This window comes from Schistocerca piceifrons, chromosome 7 (assembly GCF_021461385.2).
Source record: "Schistocerca piceifrons isolate TAMUIC-IGC-003096 chromosome 7, iqSchPice1.1, whole genome shotgun sequence".
Taxonomy (NCBI): Eukaryota; Metazoa; Arthropoda; class Insecta; order Orthoptera; family Acrididae; genus Schistocerca; species Schistocerca piceifrons.
In genome coordinates this window covers 448,218,968-448,238,327 of record NC_060144.1, presented here as the reverse complement: position 1 = coordinate 448,238,327, position 19,360 = coordinate 448,218,968, and the positions used below count along the sequence as shown (strand labels likewise).

Here is a 19,360-nt window from a genome sequence, read left to right as displayed (position 1 = left end):
GCCCAAGACCACTCGGCTAACCCGCGCGGCAATGTTAGTGGCTGGGGCGATTGTTATGAAACATGAGTTGAATGTTTCGATGAAGCTAGTGAAGAATACAGACATGCTGAAGAGAATCTACAGCGCTGTTAAATAGCGCGTGCCTGCTCGCACTCCTTCATCTTCGAAGGTACGAAATGCATGTAACAAATTAAAGTTTATTACGTTCAATTCAGACTTTTTTGTAATATCAAATTTTTTAATGAGTCCCGAATTTTTCTCTAGAAAATATGGTCACCTTAACACACTGAACATTGTTGACTGGCTACTAGAACCTTTAAGTGTATATGAACATGATGCCGCAAACCGCGCTTTTCTACCTCTCTCTGTTTCTGTTATATATGCGATCGAAGTTGTACAGACAATTTTGGAACACTCTGTATTTTCCATACTTCTTTATTGAGACAATGAGAAGCCGCCGACAACGGACGATCGCATACACCGAACGCTGCCCCGTCCACTAGACAACTGAATATCTTAAATGTTATTTGCCTTCTAGTCAATGAGCTGTATAAAACGGATTTCATTTACGTTCACCGAGCGAGGTGGCGCAGTGGTTAACACACTGGACTCGCATTCGGGAGGGCGACGGTTCAAACCCGTCTCCAGCCATCTTGATTTAGGTTTTCCGTGGTTTCCCTAAATCGTTTCAGGCAAATGCCGGGATGGTTCCTTTGAAAGGGCACGGCCGGTTTCCTTCCCTAATCTGAGCTTGCGCTCCGTCTCTAATGACCTCGTTGTCGACGGGACGTTAAACACTAATCTTTTCCTCCTCCTCCTCCTCATTTACGTTCGTATTACTTACTGCAAGTTAATACTAAGTCTGAACATGAACGTCTCTATAATGCGCTTTCACGAATACTAGTTACTCTCATGTGTAATTTGTATCTGCTGATCAGTAGGAGGCGTGCGCTCGTTGCCATTGTTAGCACTGAAACGCAAGCGAGGAAACATTCCATTCCCCCTCCCATGTCCCCGCTCTCCGCGGAACACCGTGGCCATCGGATAGCTTATCGTCTACAGGCTTTTGTGACAGGGAAAATAATCCGATTTGACCCACTTGTCTGGGGTTTTCGAACTTTTTCTTTGGGGTTGGCAACTTAAGTGATGGCTGGCCTACCCCAGTGATACGTCAGGTTAATTAGTTACGCTTTAATGCTACCTGCGACAGTTAAATCCGCGACAGTATATGAACTAGTACTAAATGATGAAAAGAAAAATTATTCCATTCAGTTCATAATTTAATGAACATGTATACTGCTTATTTTAACTTTGGCAAACCCCTGGGATACGTCTTAACTTACGACCAGCCTCTGTCCGTATATGGTAATGTAGCACTGTTTCAGTTCAGCTAATGAAAGTATTGCAGGCTGGTTTCACTCAGAAGAATGAATGGATAGCTAAAACGCTACAGAGCGGCTTCAGTCGAAAGGACTGAGTATATGGTTCAACCGACAGAAAAACTACTGATTGTTTTCTCTTGAAAAGAAACAATGAATAATTCAGTCAATATGTAAAGGTACAATGGTATCGGATCTTTTTATTAGATTGCGTCCACTGACTGCTTTCTCTCGAAAAAAATAAATGATTAATAATCCAACCGACAGGTAAAACTACAACCGACTGAATGCATATTCCGACCAACTGAACGATGGTTTTCATTCGGTTGCTCCCACCGACTAGTTTCCCTCAAGAATGAATGAATAATTCAACCGAAACGTATAACTACGAGGTGCATTCAAGTTCTAAGGCCTCCGATTTTTTTTCTAATTAACTACTCACCCGAAATCGATGAAACTGGCGTTACTTCTCGACGTAATCGCCCTGCAGACGTACACATTTTTCACAACGCTGACGCCATGATTCCATGGCAGCGGCGAAGGCTTCTTTAGGAGTCTGTTTTGACCGCTGGAAAATCGCTGAGGCAATAGCAGCACGGCTGGTGAATGTGCGGCCACGGAGAGTGTCTTTCATTGTTGGAAAAAGCCAAAAGTCACTAGGAGCCAGGTCACGTGAGTAGGGAGCATGAGGAATCACTTCAAAGTTGTTTCCACGAAGAAACTGTTGCGTAACGTTAGCTCGATGGGCGGGTGCGTTGTCTTGGTGAAACAGTACACGCGCAGCCCTTCCCGCACGTTTTTGTTGCAGTGCAGGAAGGAATTTGTTCTTCAAAACATGTTCGTAGGATGCACCTGTTACCGTAGTGCCCTTTGGAACGCAATGGGTAAGGATTACGCCCTCGCTGTCCCAGAACATGGACACCATCATTTTTTCAGTACTGGCGGTTACCCGAAATTTTTTGGGCGGCGGTGAATCTGTGTGCTTCCATTGAGCTGACTGGCGCTTTGTTTCTGGATTGAAAAATGGCATCCACGTCTCATCCATTGTCACAACTGACGAAAAGAAAGTCCCATTCCTGCTGTCTATGCGCGTCAACATTGCTTGGCAACATGCCACACGGGCAGCCATGTGGTGGTCCGTCAGCATTTGTGGCACCCACCTGGATGACACTTTTCGCATTTTCAGGTCGTCATGCAGGATTGTGTGCACAGAACCCACAGAAATGCCAACTCTGGAGGCGATCTGTTCAACAGTCATTCGGCGATCCCCCAAAACAATTCTCTCCACTTTCTCGATCATGTCGTCAGACCGGCTTGTGCGAGCCCGAGGTTGTTTCGGTTTGTTGTCACATGATGTTCTGCCTTCATTAAACTGTCGCACCCACGAACGCACTTTCGACACATCCATAACTCCATCACCACATGTCTCCTTCAACTGTCGATGAATTTCAATTGGTTTCACACCACGCAAATTCAGAAAACGAATGATTGCACGCTGTTCAAGTAAGGAAAACGTCGCCATTTTAAGTATTTAAAACAATTCTCATCCTCGCCGCTGGAGGTAAAATTCCATCTGCCGTACGGTGCTGCCATCTCTGGGACGTATTGACAATGAACGCGGCCTCATTTTAAAACAATGCGCATGTTTCTGTCTCTTTCCAGTCTGGAGAAAAAAAATCGGAGGCCTTAGAACTTGAATGCACCTCGTACAAGTGAATGTATCGATTGTTTTCATTCGGTTGTTCGCATCACTGTCGGTGTAGAGTAGCAACTGACATGGGATGGACTCTACAAGTTGTTGGGAGTCCCCCTGCAGAAATATTGTGCCATGTTGGCTCTATAGCCGTCCATAATCGAGAGAGTGCTGCCGATGCAGGAATTTGTGCATAAAATAGCTCGCTCGAATTGAGCAGATTCTTCAAACCAATGGCGAACAGTTGTGACCCAGTGACATTGCGCTTTGTCATCCATAAAAATTCCATCGTCGTTCGGTACAATGGCCAGCCGCTGTGGCAGAGCAGTTCTGGGCGCTTCAGTCCAGCTATTACGGTCGCAGGTTCGAGTTCTGCCTCGGGCAAGGATGTGTATGATGTCCTTAGGTTAGTTAGGTGTAAGTAGTTCTAAGTCTAGGGGACTGATGACCTCAGATGTTATGTCCCATAGTGCTTGGAGCCATTGGTACAATGAAGTCCATGAATGGCTGCAAATGGTCACCAAGTACGCGAACTTAACTATTTTCAGTCAGTGATCGGTTCAGTAGGACCAGAGGTCCCAGCTCACACAGCCTGTACCATTATGGAGCCACCACCAGCTTGCACAGTGCCTTGTTGATACCTTGAGTCCATGGTTTCGTGAGGTCTGCACCCCACTCGAACCCCACCGTCGTCAGCTCTTGCTAACCGAAATCGGCACTCATCCGATCAGGACACGGTTTCCAGTCATCTAGGGTCCAACTGATAAAGTCATGGGCCCAGGAGAGGCGCCGCAAGCTCTGTCGTACTGTCAGTAAAGGCACTCGCGTCGGCTGCTGCCATAGCCCAGTAACGCCAAATTTCGCCACACTGTCCTGACGGATACGTACGTCGTAGGTCCTACACTGATTTCTGCGCAGTGTTGCTTCTTATTAGCGCTGACAACTATATGCAAACGCCGCAGCTGTCGGTCGTGGCGCTGTGGGTATCACACTGGACACTCATTCGGGAGAACGACGGTTAAAACCCGCGTCCGGCCATACAGATTTAGGTTTTCCGTGATTTCCCTAAAACCGCCCAGGCAAATTCCGAGATGATTCATTTGAAAGAGCACGGCCGATTTCCTTCCTCAGCCTTGACACAGTGCGAGCTTGTGCTCCGTCTCTAACGACATCAATGTGGACGAGACATCAAATCCAATCTTCCTTCCTTCCAAGGTTGACGTCCGCAGCTCGTGGTCGTGCGGTAGCGTTCTCGCTTCCCGCGCCCGGGTTCGATTCCCGGCGGGGTCAGGGATTTTCTCTGCCTCGTGATGACTGGGTGTTGTGTGATGTCCTTAGGTTAGTTAGGTTTAAGTAGTTCTACGTTCTAGGGGACTGATGACCATAGCTGTTAAGTCCCATAGTGCTCAGAGCCATTTGAACCATTTGAACCAAGGTTGACGAAGCGTGGCAAATGTTTTCGTACACCCGTTCTGTCTCTCGCACGCACACGGCTCTCTCAGTAGTTGTTCTATTGGAGATCGTCCGTTCAACTGGTGACAGTGATAGCAAATAGAGATAGAAGTACTCGATTGTCGAGATGAAAGTGGTCGGTATGTTTCCGTGTCTCTAGTAGCTCGCTCGACAAGTCCGCAGCTCGTGGTCTAATGGCTAGCGTTGCTGCCTCTGGTTCACGGGGTCCTGGGTTCGATTCCCGGTAGGCTTGGGGATTTTCTCTGCCCGGGGACTGGGGGTTTGTGTTTTCATCATAATTTCATCATCATCATTCGTGACTGTAGCTAGATTTGATTGTGCAAAAAATTAGATTGTGTAAAAATTGGGGCTTTGTACGTGCGCTGATGACAGAGCAGTTGAGCGCCCCAAAACCAAACATCAATGGCAAACATCATCGCTCGACAAGCTAGACGACGGCTACATTGAGCCAGAGGCGAAGTTGTGCGTCTTTTTTGAAACGACGCATTAAGTTCAGTGTAAAGCAAATCGCTTCAGTTCACTACATATGGATGCACATCTCCCATGTGAAGAGGCCCTAAAGTCTAGTTTACACGACGACATTGGGTCGCGCCACTCGTTGCGAGGCATGAGTTGCTAGCAAGTGGTTTCGTATATGATTGTAGACAAGGAGACACCAGTATACACTTCAGTTTCAACGTTTTGTGAGTCCCTGAGTCGTGTCTGAAATGAAAATTTTTGCAGCTGCACGTCGCACGAGTTGTGATGGAGTTAAAGCTTGTTGCGTGGAATCGCTGCATAAGAAAAAAATAAGAAACGTGTTTCGATTCGTGACTGGATGAAGAAAAGACGTCAGCTCGGTTGCTCAGCATCCTTGCTGAAATCATTTATAACGGAAGATCCAAGAAGTTCTTTTAATTATCTTAGAATGTAACCAGAACTGTTAAAGTTTCTTCTAAATAGAGTTAATTATGCGATATGGAATAAAGGTACTGTAATGCATGAAGCACTATCGCCAGAACTGACATTACGTATCTTATTACATGCATTACAGTCGAGAACACTAGGCATGCTATAAGATTCGGTTTTAGATGGTGATGACACTATTTCATTAACACCAATTGTTATTAACATTAACAGTAATAATTATTAACATTAATAGCAATAATTATTCGAAGCAGGCCGCATTAAGAAGAGAATGGTCTGCATACTACTCTCTTGAAGATAGATCTGTACAGCGGCAATATTTCAAAATTCTAGTTAGACGTTTTAAATAGATAATACTGAATAAAGAATGCAGCTTCTTGAATTTGTATAGCCTTCCCTCCTGTCAACAATATTCCTTAACAAAGAGTTTGCCAACTTGGCAGTCTTGTAGACGAGGGCATTGCCACAGTTAGAATTACACATGGTTGTATTTTTCTTAGTTCAGTTGTATATGTGCTGCTAACTCAATAAATTTTGCCCTGCAGCTCAGATATTGTCAAAGCATCTTAGGTTATGATCGCATATGACGGTCTCAGTGGCAGCAATATGTTGCTTATTTTTGTAATCGGCATCACTGAAATCCCACAAACACCTATGCAAAGCATTGACATCCAAAAAGCGAACATTATTCTCAGTTCCCCACTTCATATTTCAGTTTGGCTACACTCTACACACACACATAACCTCAAAACTCATACAACTAGTGTCACCAAAGTTGGAGCACCCCGAAAGTTCAGTTTCACCAACGAGTTGCGCAAATACATGGCGCGCATGCGCAGTGGCCGGTTACGCAGTTGCCTGAAACCTAGTGTCGTCGTGTAAACTAGGTTTAAACACATGCAGTGACTCCTCCAACCCCCTCTCCGTTTCCTCATAGCGATGGCGCCGTTTATATGTCAACAACGCCCAGCACCTTCGTCGGACAGTGGTAATGTAAATTTCTGTACTTGTATGACATGCAAGTAACACGGTATTGTGCGTGTGGGTCGGTATCAGTTACATAGCAGGCATGGTATTCGCCTCTTTTAGTACTAACGTGTCACTGTTGACTGCCTTCGTTTATCCTTGCTTTTATCTATCAGCCAGCGTTCTCCACCGCCAGGTGGTATTTAAGCGACGAAAAGCTTACCCTTAAAAATGGACGGACTCTCCAATTGTGGGAGCGAAATTATGCACCGACTGCAAAGCTTGTACCTGAATTTAGCGTCCACCGGGAATCAACTCTCTTCGTTAATATCCGCACAGTGATTACCAAGTCGAAATGGAGAACGCACGTGGCTGTAGATCTTGATTGGTCAGATATGCCCACTAGCGCAGGTTCCCTCGGGTTCAGCAAGCTTAACCCACATATAACCAAGTTGTTCAAAATTCTTTGGCATTGCTCCCATGTATCGGCACACATGCGACAACATGCGCTTCCTAATACGTTCCAAAACGCGTCGCGTAACAATGGTTTTTTCTTCCGGTGTTCATACTTCGGCTGTTATTGGCAATGGAAAGGTAGCATCAAGTGTTTTGGACAGCCCTTGGGCTAGGGACCATTTGTATACCCAATAGAACGATCGTCTTGCTGTAATTATCCTACAGCACAAGGTCCAAGTCTGAATATTACACACTTCCTCCAGCTTAGGTAAATGGAGCAAATCGGTTGGTTCTTTCGCATTACATGTGACACCCCACTTTGTAGTGCTGAAGCACATGCAAACTTTTTGTGCGCGTAAAATCGGATCTGATGTATATATTAGTTATGCTTTATTTCAATTTCTTATAAGTAAACTATCAAAATTTTACTGACCCATAGGGTTCTTTTCATATGAGTCACATGGTCTGCAGAAGCAGGAAAAAAGGGAACGAGCGGAGAAATACTTCTATCGAAGCACAAAGACTCTGACTGAAAAGTGGGGTAGCAGCGGTCTCACTCTACTTTCCTCAGCACACATAAAAATTTTCCCAAAATTTTTGGCATGCGAACATATTCGCTGTTTTTATGCTACGGGAAATGGCGACAGTTGCATTGGGAAAGGACCGAAAAATAATAAATACTGGAAGGTAGTAGACACTGGTTGTAGTATAGAAAGAGCGTAGGAGACAATGGCAGGGTCAGAGAAACAGAGGGACACAATGACAATGACAAAAAATGGTTCAAATGGCTCTATGGGCCTTAACTTCTGAGGTCACCAGTCTCCTAGAACTCAGAACTACTTAAACCTAACTAACCTAAGGACATCACACACATCCATGCCCGAGGCAGGATTCGAACCTGCGACCGTAGCGGTCGCGCGGTTCCAGACTGTAGCGCCTAGAACCGCTCGGCCATTCCGGCCGACTTGGCAACGACATAACAGTGCTAGGAGAAGAGTGAAGGAGACAGTGCCAGTGGAAGAGGAATAAAGAGAAGGAAAGATGAAATTGGATGACTTTTCTTTTAAAAAAAAGAGGTGGAGCCTCCACGCCCACACCAGCATGATGGCCAACTCAAAACGTTGACTGCCATCTCTGCATAAGGGTTAGTTTTCACTTAAGTGAGGTGTCGCAGGATGTGGGTACTGCGATGTTTGCGTACGTCTGGTTAAGGTTAACCATTAATACGCGCTCATCTGGAGATAGATTGGGTCGAAAGTCTAAAGAAGGGTAGCGGTTTGATGGGAAGAGGGGAGGGGGGGGGGGGTGGGAGCGTCAAGGCAAGAGTCAAGGGAAAAAAACCTCTGCGATAGTTAAGTCGGGTGGTAAGAGCAGTAGCGGATGTCTTGCTGCCTGCGATAGGTGATGTAAGGGTAGGCTTTGTTAGTAGCGGGTATCATGCACGTCGATACCTTTGACGTTGTACGGTGCTGTTGCCCGGCAGCTGCCGCTGGGTGACGGTATTGATCTCTCGGTCAACGTTAGCAACCTGCAACAATTAGGTTTATCATCGTTTTGTGTGCGATAGGTCATATATGAGATGCACAGTGTAGGGTGATGTGGGCGATTTGTTTGTGCATCAGTGGGCGAGCTCGTCTGTTTCCCTGCAATAGTCTGTTGGTCGGCTTTAATAGCAGCTGATATTTCCAGTCAACGTTGCTAATATGCAGGGGCTTGCCGACGTTTGTCGTTTGCTGGTGTATGTTAGCTTACCGTAGGTGGTTAAACCCTAGCTAGTAGTGTCTTTGGCCGCTTATGCTTCCACCTATGGTTGTGATCGTAGTTTCCCAGAGTAAGGATGAAAGGATTGTTCGAGTGTCTCGAGTTCCATTATAGTCGTGTGCGTGTTTTTTTGAATACTTCCTTGTGTGAGATCCAGTGATAGTGGAAGATGGAATCAGTGAAACGAGGAAGAGAGGGCTAATGACAGGGAGAAGAGAGAACAGTATTGGGAAGGAATGAATGAGATAGTAGGAGTACGTGAGAGAGCAAGTGGGAGACAGTGGCAGTGAGAGGAGACAGTAGTAGTAGGACAGGACGAAGAGGACTGTGGCTGTGAGACAGGAGACAATGCCAGACACAAAGAGGTAATGAGTTGGGCTGAATGACTGAAAGGGAATGGGCAAGTAGAAGTGGATGGGTATGAGCGACTTACAGCGATGGACTAGTGGGTGTGAGCGAGTTAGTGGGAGTGAGGTGTGAGTTGCACGTTAAAAAGAGCGCGAATATGTTCGCATGCCAAAAATTTTGGGAAAATTTTTAAAGGTGCTGAGGAAGGTAAAATGAGGCAGCTGGTACACCACTTCTCAGACAGTCTTTTAAAACGGGAGCATATTATTCTTTTCTTGCTCCGACAGGAAAATTATGTTTTACCACTAATGCAAATCTCTTACTGTTTGACAACGGCCGTTGCCTTAGGACGCTAAAATAGCGGTAGGATATATGCCTGCCCTAATCAGAAACAAATAAATGTTGCAGACGCACTGGTCTGTCTGCCCTGGTGAGCCTCGAGGTGTCACGCGCAGTCGATGCCGCTGTCGAGGCCCTGCCAGAGGGATCCTGCCGCTGGGACGCCACCAACCTCCTGGAAGCTCTGCGCAATGGCTCGGAAGACGCTCTGCGCGGTGAGTACACGCCATTTATACCAATTCTACTGTCACCTGTAAAAGGACGTCTGAGTCCAAGCACAAACCTTAGTTTCGATTGTTTTGTCCGATACGAATGACCATGAACTTATAGTGAATCAACGTAACTTACTCGATTATCTTGCATTCTGTTTTATGCGGCCACCACTTCCCCTGTTTTGATGTCTGTTTCACATTTCTGTGATTTTTTGTGATTCTAACTTGAATAACACGAAGTTACTCACTAAACAAGTGTACTAACGCAAAAAAGTCGCAACACCAATAAATAATTAATGGAGAGTAATGAAATTTCGGGAATACATTTGGCTAGGTAGCATATTTAGGTGATCAATATTGCAAGATCGTAGGTTAATGAAAGCGCGAGATAAAACACTGGATATGTGAAATGCTGCCACATTAATAACCGGTGTAACCGCCAGAATGAAGCAGCCATGCAAACGTGTCTCCACTGTGTTGCACAGGTGCTGCATGTCATTTTGTGGAATGGAGTCCATACTTGGCCAGTCAGTACAGTTAATGCTGACCTGGATGAAGCTGGAGTTGTCGTCCGATGATGACCCATAAGTGCTCAGTTGGAGACATTTGGTGATCAAGCAGGCCATGGCAACATGTCGACACTCTGTAGAGCATCTTGGTTACAACACCCCCTGGAATACTGTTCATGAATAGCAGCACAACAGGTCTAATCGCCAGATTGACCTACAAATTTGCAATCAAGGTTCGTGAGATAACCACGAGAGCGCTCCTGCCATCATGCAAAACTGCACCCGAGACCTTAACTCTAGGTGTAGATCCAGTGTGTCTGGCACACGGACAGTTTGGTTGCCGGCCCCGAACTGGATTCCTCCTAACCAACACACGGCTATCACTCGCACCGAGGCAGAACAGGCTATCATCAGAAAAGACAACAGAGCTCCACCCTCGTCTCCAGCGAGCTCTCGCTTGACACCACTGAAATCGCAAATGGCAATGGTTCGGGGTCAGTGGAACACAAGCTACACGGCGTCTGGCTCGGAGCTGTCCTTGACGTAACCGACGTATAATATTTCGTTGTGTCAGTGTGGTGCCAACTATACCTCAGATTGCTGCTCCAAATGCAGTACGAAGCGCCACAGCCATAAGCAGAATACGATGGTTTTCGTTCTCGGTAGTGGTCTCCGGAGTTCGGTCTTCTTGCGACCTTTCATTCTCGTGACCATCGCTGCCAGCGATCGTGTACGGTGGCTACACATTCCTGCAAAGTCTTTCTGCAATACTGCAAAAGGAACATCCAGTTTCTCGTAGCCCTATTACACGACCTCGTTGAAACTCACTGAGGAGTAAATTAAGGCATTCTTGACTAACATGAACTCATCACGTCCAGTCTCCAAGGTATCAAACGCTCACGATCGTTACAGTACGTATTTAAAGCAAATCTGAATTGCATCCTCATATTGGCGTTACTAGCGCCACTTTTTCCTGACTGGCGCAAAATCTGAATAGACATCCTCCTTCAGATGTAGAGACATGCTTACCAACTTTCGTTTACGTCACAGAACTAATTCTTGATGTTGCGATTTTTTTTTCCATCAGTGCGTTGTAGCAATGACTCACATTTTTCGTTTCTTTATTTGGCATTTGATATTTAGAACAACATGCTGCCATCCTTGCTACACAATACATCGTTAAACTCTCTGTCTCTGTCTCTCTCTCTCTCTCTCTCTCTCTCTCTCTCTCTCTCTCTCTTTCTTTCTTTCTCTCTCTCTCTCTCTCAACCATCCCCCCCAGCCTCCCACACACACACACACACACACACACACACACACACACACATACACCAAAACAAAACAAAAAACAAAAAACAGAAAAGGGGAGAGGAGCCACACAAAACAGACTGCAAGACAGCTGATCAAGTTACATTGATTCAATGTAAATTAATTGACTGTCATACACTCTGGACGGTACACAGTACAATAATTAATACCGAAAACTGACAAGAGGTAAAACATGCGACAGTAGAAGCAAAAATGTTCCAGTAAATAAGCATGGGTTAGCAGACTACAAACGACGTTCATACCTCGAAAACTGCTATCAGTATCTGTTAAATCCCAAGAGTTTCTAGAACCCAGGAGACTCGCAAATATTTTCAACATTTCTCATTCTCCCACAATTAGTGGTATTATGATACCTACCATCCATAAAGCAGCCTTAAAATCGTCGTCCACCAGCTCTCTTCTCTCAAGACCTTCCCACTCTAATGACTTTAAGCTGCATTCCTTTTCCTCTTGCAGCTACTTAAAGTGTGGACTGCCGGCAGGACACCAGATGCTTTGTACACCCATAGTTCAGCCGAGATGACATGATAAACATTGAGATGCGTGAAAAATTACCTTTTGCTTAAAACTGAGTCAAATTACTCAGACTATACTCCCATTGTTCGATAATTAGAACACTTAGCGGCTTCCAACAAACTTTAAACATAATTTCAAACGTTTTCTATACTTTTTCTAGTGTAAAATATTCAACACATTAACTAATTTGTAAAGTAATCGAAGTCTGAAGCTGTTTTATACGTGAGAGCTCGATTCATTAATAGCTCGAGGGAAAAGTGTAATGTAGTTTCCACAACTACAATTTCGACTAAGTCTTTTTCATGTGGTTATTTGCTGAAAACACAGCAACTGTGCATGGTATTGAAATGATTAGAAAATGATACGAGTTCATGTCAGCATTCGTCACATATACCATCGTTATGTGAGAGATAAAAGTAAACCTCGTGAAACCAGATTTATGGTTTTCACACATCTCAGTAACACACACACTGTAGTGATGAAAAAGAAACAGGCAGAAAGGAGGCTGAACGTGTTTACACTGTTCCTTTGGAAATACGTCCGAATTTCTATGTTATTTCTGGTCTCAAAATCTTCCTGTGCTGCTCGTCTATTACACATTTGCAGAGCGGCAAGTTACCAGTTTGTCTTTTCCTATGTTTCCCTGGCAGTATATTTCTTACATTTCATGTGTGTTTTTCTGTTGGGGTTCAATCTCGCGTTTTTGTAAGGATAAATTCGTTCAGTTTGTAGCGCAATAGTTGCACTGAAGAACCAGCTACATAGCTCATTAACACACCAGCGTCCATTGGTGACTCATCAGGAGGGTAGTAAGTTGCATATCTAGGAGCCGTCTGTTTTTATAGTTTACTTCTTCGGTTAGTCTTGCTAGGATGGTTAGGACGTGTGCATGCTGTGTGCGAATACACGAGGAGGTGGTCGCAGTTCGCGAACAGCTGAATCCACTTTTTACTTCGGTCAGTCACCTTCAGGCTGCTGCCTCGGGGTGTAGCGGTGGCAGGGAGTCCGGCGTGTTACGTGGGAAATGTCAGGTGTCGCTTGCTTTGCCCATGGACTCTGCTTTGGGAGCACTTCCTAGTTCACCCGACGCAGTGGATCCACCTCAGAGCAGGATGAGTGGCGCGTGGTAACGCGTTCGCGTCGCTCGAGGCGGAGGGCCACTTTGGAGACTGGCCGTCTGGCCCGTCCATTCACCCTGTGAGAGGACAGGTGGCCGCTCCTTCAGCAAGGTCCGAGCAGGCACACGGGGGTGGGGTTCCTAGTTATCGGGAGCTACAACGTTAGGCGTGTTTGGAGCCCATTAGGCAAATAGCGTTCAGGGCTGGAAAGAAAGCCAATGTGCACTCGGCATGTCTGCTGGGGGGCCTCATCCGAGACGTGGAGGCGGTCCTGCTGCGGCTATCGAGCATGGAGGATGTAGTGAGTCGCGCGGCTCACGTTGGCAACAAGACTTCTTAAGTACACTACCTGGCCATTAAAATTGCTACACCAAGAAGAAATGCAGATGACAAACGGGTATTCATTGGAGAAGTATATTATACTAGAACTGACATGTGATTACATTTTCACGCAATTTGGATGCATAGATCCTGAGAAATCAGTACCCAGAACAACCACCTCTGCCCGTAATAACGGCCTTGATACGCCTGGGCATTGAGTCAAACAGAGCTTGGATGGCGTGTACAGGTACAGCTGTCCATGCAGCTTCAACACGATACCACAGTTCATCAAGAGTACTGACTGGCGTATTGTGACGATCCAGTTGCTCGGCCACCATTGAGCAGACGTTTCCAATTGGTGAGAGATCTGGATAACGTGCTGGCCAGGGCAGCAGTCGAACATTTTCTGTATACAGAAAGGCCCGTACAGGACCTGCAACATGCGGTCGTGCATTATCCTGCTGAAATGGAGGGTTTCGCAGGGATCGAATGAATGGTAGAGCCACGGGTCGTAACACATCTGAAATGTAACGTCCACTGTTCAAAGTGCCGTCAATGCGAAAAAGAGGTGTCCGGGACGTGTAACCAATGGCACCCCATACCATCACGCCGGGTGATACGCCAGTATGGCGATGACGAATACACGCTTCCAATGTGCGTTAACCGCGATGTCGCCAAACACGGATGCGACCATCATGATGCTGTAAACAGAACCTGGATTCATCCGAAAAAATGACGTTTTGCCATTCGTGCACCCACGTTCGTCATTGAGTACACCATCGCGGGCGCTCCTGTCTGTGATGCAGCGTCAAGGGTAACCACAGCCATGGTCTCCGAACTGGTAGTCCATGCTGCAGCAAATGTCGTCGAACTGTTCGTGCAGATGGTTGTTATATTGCAAACGTGCCCATCTGTTGACTCAGGGATCGAGACGTGGCTGCACGATCCGTTACAACCATGCAGATAAGATGCCTGTCTTCTCGACTGCTAGTGAAACGAGGCCGTTGGGATCCGTATTACCCTCCTGAACCCACCGATTCCATATTCTGCTAACAGTCATTGGATCTCGACCAACGCGAGCAGTAATGTCGCTATACGATAAACCGCAATCGCGATAGGTACAATCCGACTTTCATCAAAGTCGGAAACGTGATGGTACGTATTTCTCCTCCTTACTCGAGGCATCACAACAAAGTTTCACCAGGTAACGCCGATCAACTACTGTTTGTGTATGTGAAATCGGTGGGAAACTTTCCTCATGACAGCACGTTGTAGGTGTCGCCATCGGCGCCAACCTTGTGTGAATGCTGTGGAAAGCTAATCATTTGCATATCACAGCATCTTCTTCCTGTCCGTTAAATTTCGCGTCTGTAGCACGTCATCTTCGTGGTGCAGCAATTTTAATGGCCACATAGAACCAAGTATGTTGACCTCGACGGTGAGTGATGATCAAAGAGTGCCCCAGGGAAGTGTGATAGAGTTTGTTGTTCTCCGTAAACATAAATGACTTGGCGGACATGGTGGGCAGCAATCTGCAGTTGTTTGCCGATTATGCTGTGGTGTACGGTAAGGTGTCGAAGACGAGTGACCGTAGGAAGATACAAGATGACTTACACCAAATTTCTAATTGGTCTGATGAATCGCTGCTAGCACTGAATATGGAAAAATGTAACTTAATGCAGATGAGTAAGAATAAGAAACCTGTAATGTTCGGATACAGCATTAGTAGTGTCCTGCTTGACACAGGCAAGTCGTTTAAATGTCTGGGTTTAACGTTGTAACATATGAGAACTGTGGTAGAGAAGTCGATGGGTCGACTTCGGTTTACTGGGAGAATTTTAGGTAAGTCTGGTTCACCTGTAAAACAGACCGCACGTAGGGCGCTCTGTCGACCTATTGAGTACTACTCGCGTGTTTGGGATCGTACCAGGTCTGACTGAAGGAAGACATCGACGCAATTCAGAAGCGGGCTTTTAGGTATGTTACCGATAGGCTCGAACAACAGGCAAGTGTTATGGAGGTGCTTCGGGAACTCAAATGGTAATCCCTGGAGGGAAGACGTCGTGCTTTCGAAAAACACTACTGAGAAAATTTAGAGAACCGGTATTTGAAGCTGACTACCGAATTAGTGTACTGCCGCCAACATACATTGCACGTAAGGACCACGAAGATAAAGTACGAGAAATTACGGCTCATACGGAGGCATATAGAATGTCGTTTTCCCCTCGCTCTATTTACCAGTGAAACAGGAAAGGAAATGATTAGCAGTGGTATAGGGTTCCCACCGCCACGCACCGTAAGGTGGTTTGCGGAGTATCTACGCAGATGTAGACGTAGAATCACCCTAAGTGTATTGATTAAATTCCACCACCTCTACAGAGTGTTACATCAAAAATACATAATTTGTCAAGCAGTGGTGAACTAGCAAAGTAAGCTCTGCAATAATTACCGTGCTGTTCCGCTAAAATAAACTACGAAGCAGCTTTTCGATCGTTTTTATAGCGGTTCTCTTCAGAGTAATTAATTACGACCATGGCTGCAAATATAGTTGAAACATCAGCGTCATAGTTATTTTTGTGTTTCCTAATGACGCGGCCTAACTCACAAACTGATTTTGTTCTAATTGACACTGCCTGTGGAAATAATTCTGCTAGTTTCTTTTGTATGACGTTTTCTCCAGCTGTAATCGTTTTCACTGAAACGCCATCATCTCGTGGGCGCTGTCAAGTATTTATTGCTCTGTTGGGGACACAACATGTCGCAAAATTGCTGACAGTGCCAATAATTCTACGATGCGGTGTACATAGAGCACTACCAATTCTAAAATGGCTGAACTACTTTAGATGATACATTAAACAGGTAGCCGGCTGGTGTGGCCGAGCGGTTCTAGGCGCTTCAGTCTGGAACCGCACGACCTCTACGGTCACAGGTTCGAATCCTGCCTCGGCCATGGATGTGTGTGATGTCCCTATATTAGTTAGGTTTAAGTAGTTCTAAGTTCTAGGGGACTGATGACCTCAGATGTTAAGTCCCATAGTGCTCAGAGCCATAAAACTGGTGTCAAGTGTCATTACGAAACACACTTCTCGTGCAGTTTTCGAGCTTGTTATAATAGCTACACCATGGACTCAAAAATCAGTTACGTCAGACGCGCGAAGTAGAGTCCGTCCACGCCACAGAGTACGGGCAGCCATCAAGTAATTTCAGCTCCGTGTTTCGCAGCAGTTGTTGATGACAGTGGTCGTACTGCTTTACTTTGTCTCGCCGCAGGTGTCTCTTTCAGTCTGCCAACGTAATAACGATGAACTTGCGGAAATGAGGCCAAGAAAGCGAGTAACTGTTCTCACAAAGTGTGAAGATTGCCTCACAACTCAGAACCGGAAGAATAAGTGAAAGGTCGGCAGACGAAATGAAATGCGAAAATCAGAGTACGTCCAAAGGTATGCCGTGTAGATGAAAAACATACTTGGATAAATGATCAGTAAAATACCTTCGTAGAAACTTAGCTAGTTTAAAACTACTTTAATCACATATATATTTCGGATATCTCTTATGGTGTCTGGGGGAGGGTACTTCGAGTGCCACTGACGTTCCCTCCGCCTCCCTCCTCACCCACTTCCCTTCCCGGCCTCTTTGATGTTCTGTCCACGAGTGGTTCGTGGGAAGAAAGACTCTCACAGAATCTCTGTAAAAGGTCGAATACCTCTGATGTTACAGTTAACGTCAGTTTACGAAATGTGTTTGGGAGGAGGTAATATCTGCCTGAATCTTCCTGGAAAAAGCATTCCCGGGATGTAAATACGAGGGGCGTTTGAAAAGTCCGTGCAAAGTCCAAGAGATTGCACCACCGGCACGTATCGAGGTCATGTTTAGTTAGTAGCATTTTTAGAAATAACGCAAACCAAGTTACAGCCATATTGCTCTATTTCTTTGTGTTTGGCATTCGTGTGAATCAAGGAAGTCGAGTGGTTGTCAAAAAATGGACGGAAAAGAATTTCGTGTGGCGATTAAACATTACTTTACGAAAGGCAAAACGCCCCAGGAAAGTAAAGAGAAGCTTGATAAACACTACGGTGACTCTGTATCTTCGATTAGAACAGTTTATAAGGGGTTTCAAAATTTTCTGAATGGCTCAAGTGATACTGAACGTTCTGGACGCTCTGTGGAGGTTACGACTCCAGAAATCATTGATAAAATCCATGATATGGTGATGGATGACAGAAGAGTTAAAGTGCATGAGATTGCTAGTGCTATGGGTATCTAGAATGAACGGGTACATAATATTTTGCATAAACAGTTGGACATGAGAAAGCTATCCGCAAGATGGGTTCCGCGATTGCTCACGCTTGACCAAAAACGGAATCGTGTGAAGCGTTGCAAGGATGGTTTGCAGCTGTTCAGGAAGAATCCACAGGACTTTAAGCGTCGTTTCGTCACTGTGAACGAAACATGGATACATTACTATACTCCTGAGACCAAACAACAATCTAAACAATGGGTTACCAAGGGAGAATCTGTACCAAAAAAGGCGAAGACCAGTCCTTCGGTCGGAAAGGTTATGGCGACTGTCTTTTGGGATTCGCAAGGGATAATCCTCATTGACTATCTGGAAAAGGGTAAAACTGTTACAGGTGCATATTATTCATCGTTACTGGACCGTTTGAAAACCGAGTTGCAAGAAAAACGCCGGCGATTGGACCGCAAAAAAGCCCATTTCCATCGCCACAATGTACCAGCACACACCTCAGCAGTCGTGGACGCAAAATTAATGGAAATAGGATTCCAACTCGTTCCACATCCCCCCTATTCTCCAGACTTGGCTCCCTCGGACTACTATTTGTTCCCCAATTTAAAGAAATGGCTGGCGGCACAAAGATTTTATTCAAACGAGGAGGTGATTGCAGCAACTAATAGCTATTTTGAAGACTTGGACAATTCCTATTATTCAGAAGGGATCAACAAATTAGAACAGCGTTGGACGAAGTGTATCAGTCTAAAAGGAGACTATGTCGAAAAATAAAAAAGGTTTACCCGAAACACGTAAGTAGTTTTTTATTTTTGCACGGACTTTTTAAACGCCCCTCGTAGTAGGCTAGTGGTCTCTGTGATGCACAATACGTTCCGTAGCGATTGGTACTGGAGTTGGATGAACATCTTGGTAACCTTCTCGTGCTTACTAGATGAACGCGTGATGCAGTGTGCTGCTCTTCTTTGGAACCTGAGTATCTCCACTATTACCCTTACCTGGCAAGGGCGCTAGACTGGAGAGCAATATCCAAGAAGAAGATCTCGGTCGAACAAGGTTTTCTCCCACACCGAACCACTGTTACTTTTGACAAGGATGTGGCAACCATTAAAAAACTTCAAGCTCGTATGTGTGGCGTTCGACAACATCGGCAGAAATACGATGTTTTGCTGTGGCATGACAACATGAGGCCACATGTCAGTGTGAAAATCCTCACTGAGCTCACAAAGTTTGGAGGACAATATTGAAACATCCAGCCTAGAGGCCTGATCTGTCACCATATGATTACCACCTCTTCGGTAAAATGAACGAACCCCTTCGCAGAATGAGATGACTCCCTTGCTAATCAGTGGCTTAAATGTGCAGTTATACATACCATAGCTCCGCGGTAGCGTAGCGCAGTTAAAAGAAGTGACGATCATGTGAAAAATGACATTGTATTTCTCAATCATGTATCAACATTCTGTAAAAGTATCAAAATATGGGAAACAAACTGGATATTTAAAAAAAATTGTGCATTATTTTTGGAGTGCTCCTCGTATAGGTTCGGGATCGGCTCTGGCGCCCTAAATACAATTACCCTTCTTGATCGAGGTATGCTAGCATGAAATAATTTGGTTTTGTTCGTCATATAACAACATTTGCAGCCGACTGTAGCGATTACTTTATTTATTGCACGCACGACGCGTTTCAGGTAATAATCCCCAATGTGAAATGCGTTTTTTGTACACTACGCATCTCCAACGCGATATTTGCGTTGTGCGAGCTGCTGAATCATTCTGGTGATAT

The 19,360-nt window shown here is 45.3% G+C and overlaps 1 protein-coding gene across 1 annotated transcript in view; it reads left to right on the top strand.

Annotated features, from left to right (window-relative positions):
* The first annotated feature begins 6,390 nt into the window (after positions 1-6,390).
* LOC124709004 (O-acyltransferase like protein-like) overlaps positions 6,391-19,360 on the top strand; it is a 192,130-nt gene continuing 179,160 nt past the window's right edge. The window contains exons 1-2 of the mRNA XM_047240637.1: positions 6,391-6,473; positions 9,391-9,536. Coding sequence (XP_047096593.1) covers positions 6,391-6,473; positions 9,391-9,536 — 229 coding nt within the window. The remainder of the gene's footprint in view (positions 6,474-9,390; positions 9,537-19,360) is intronic.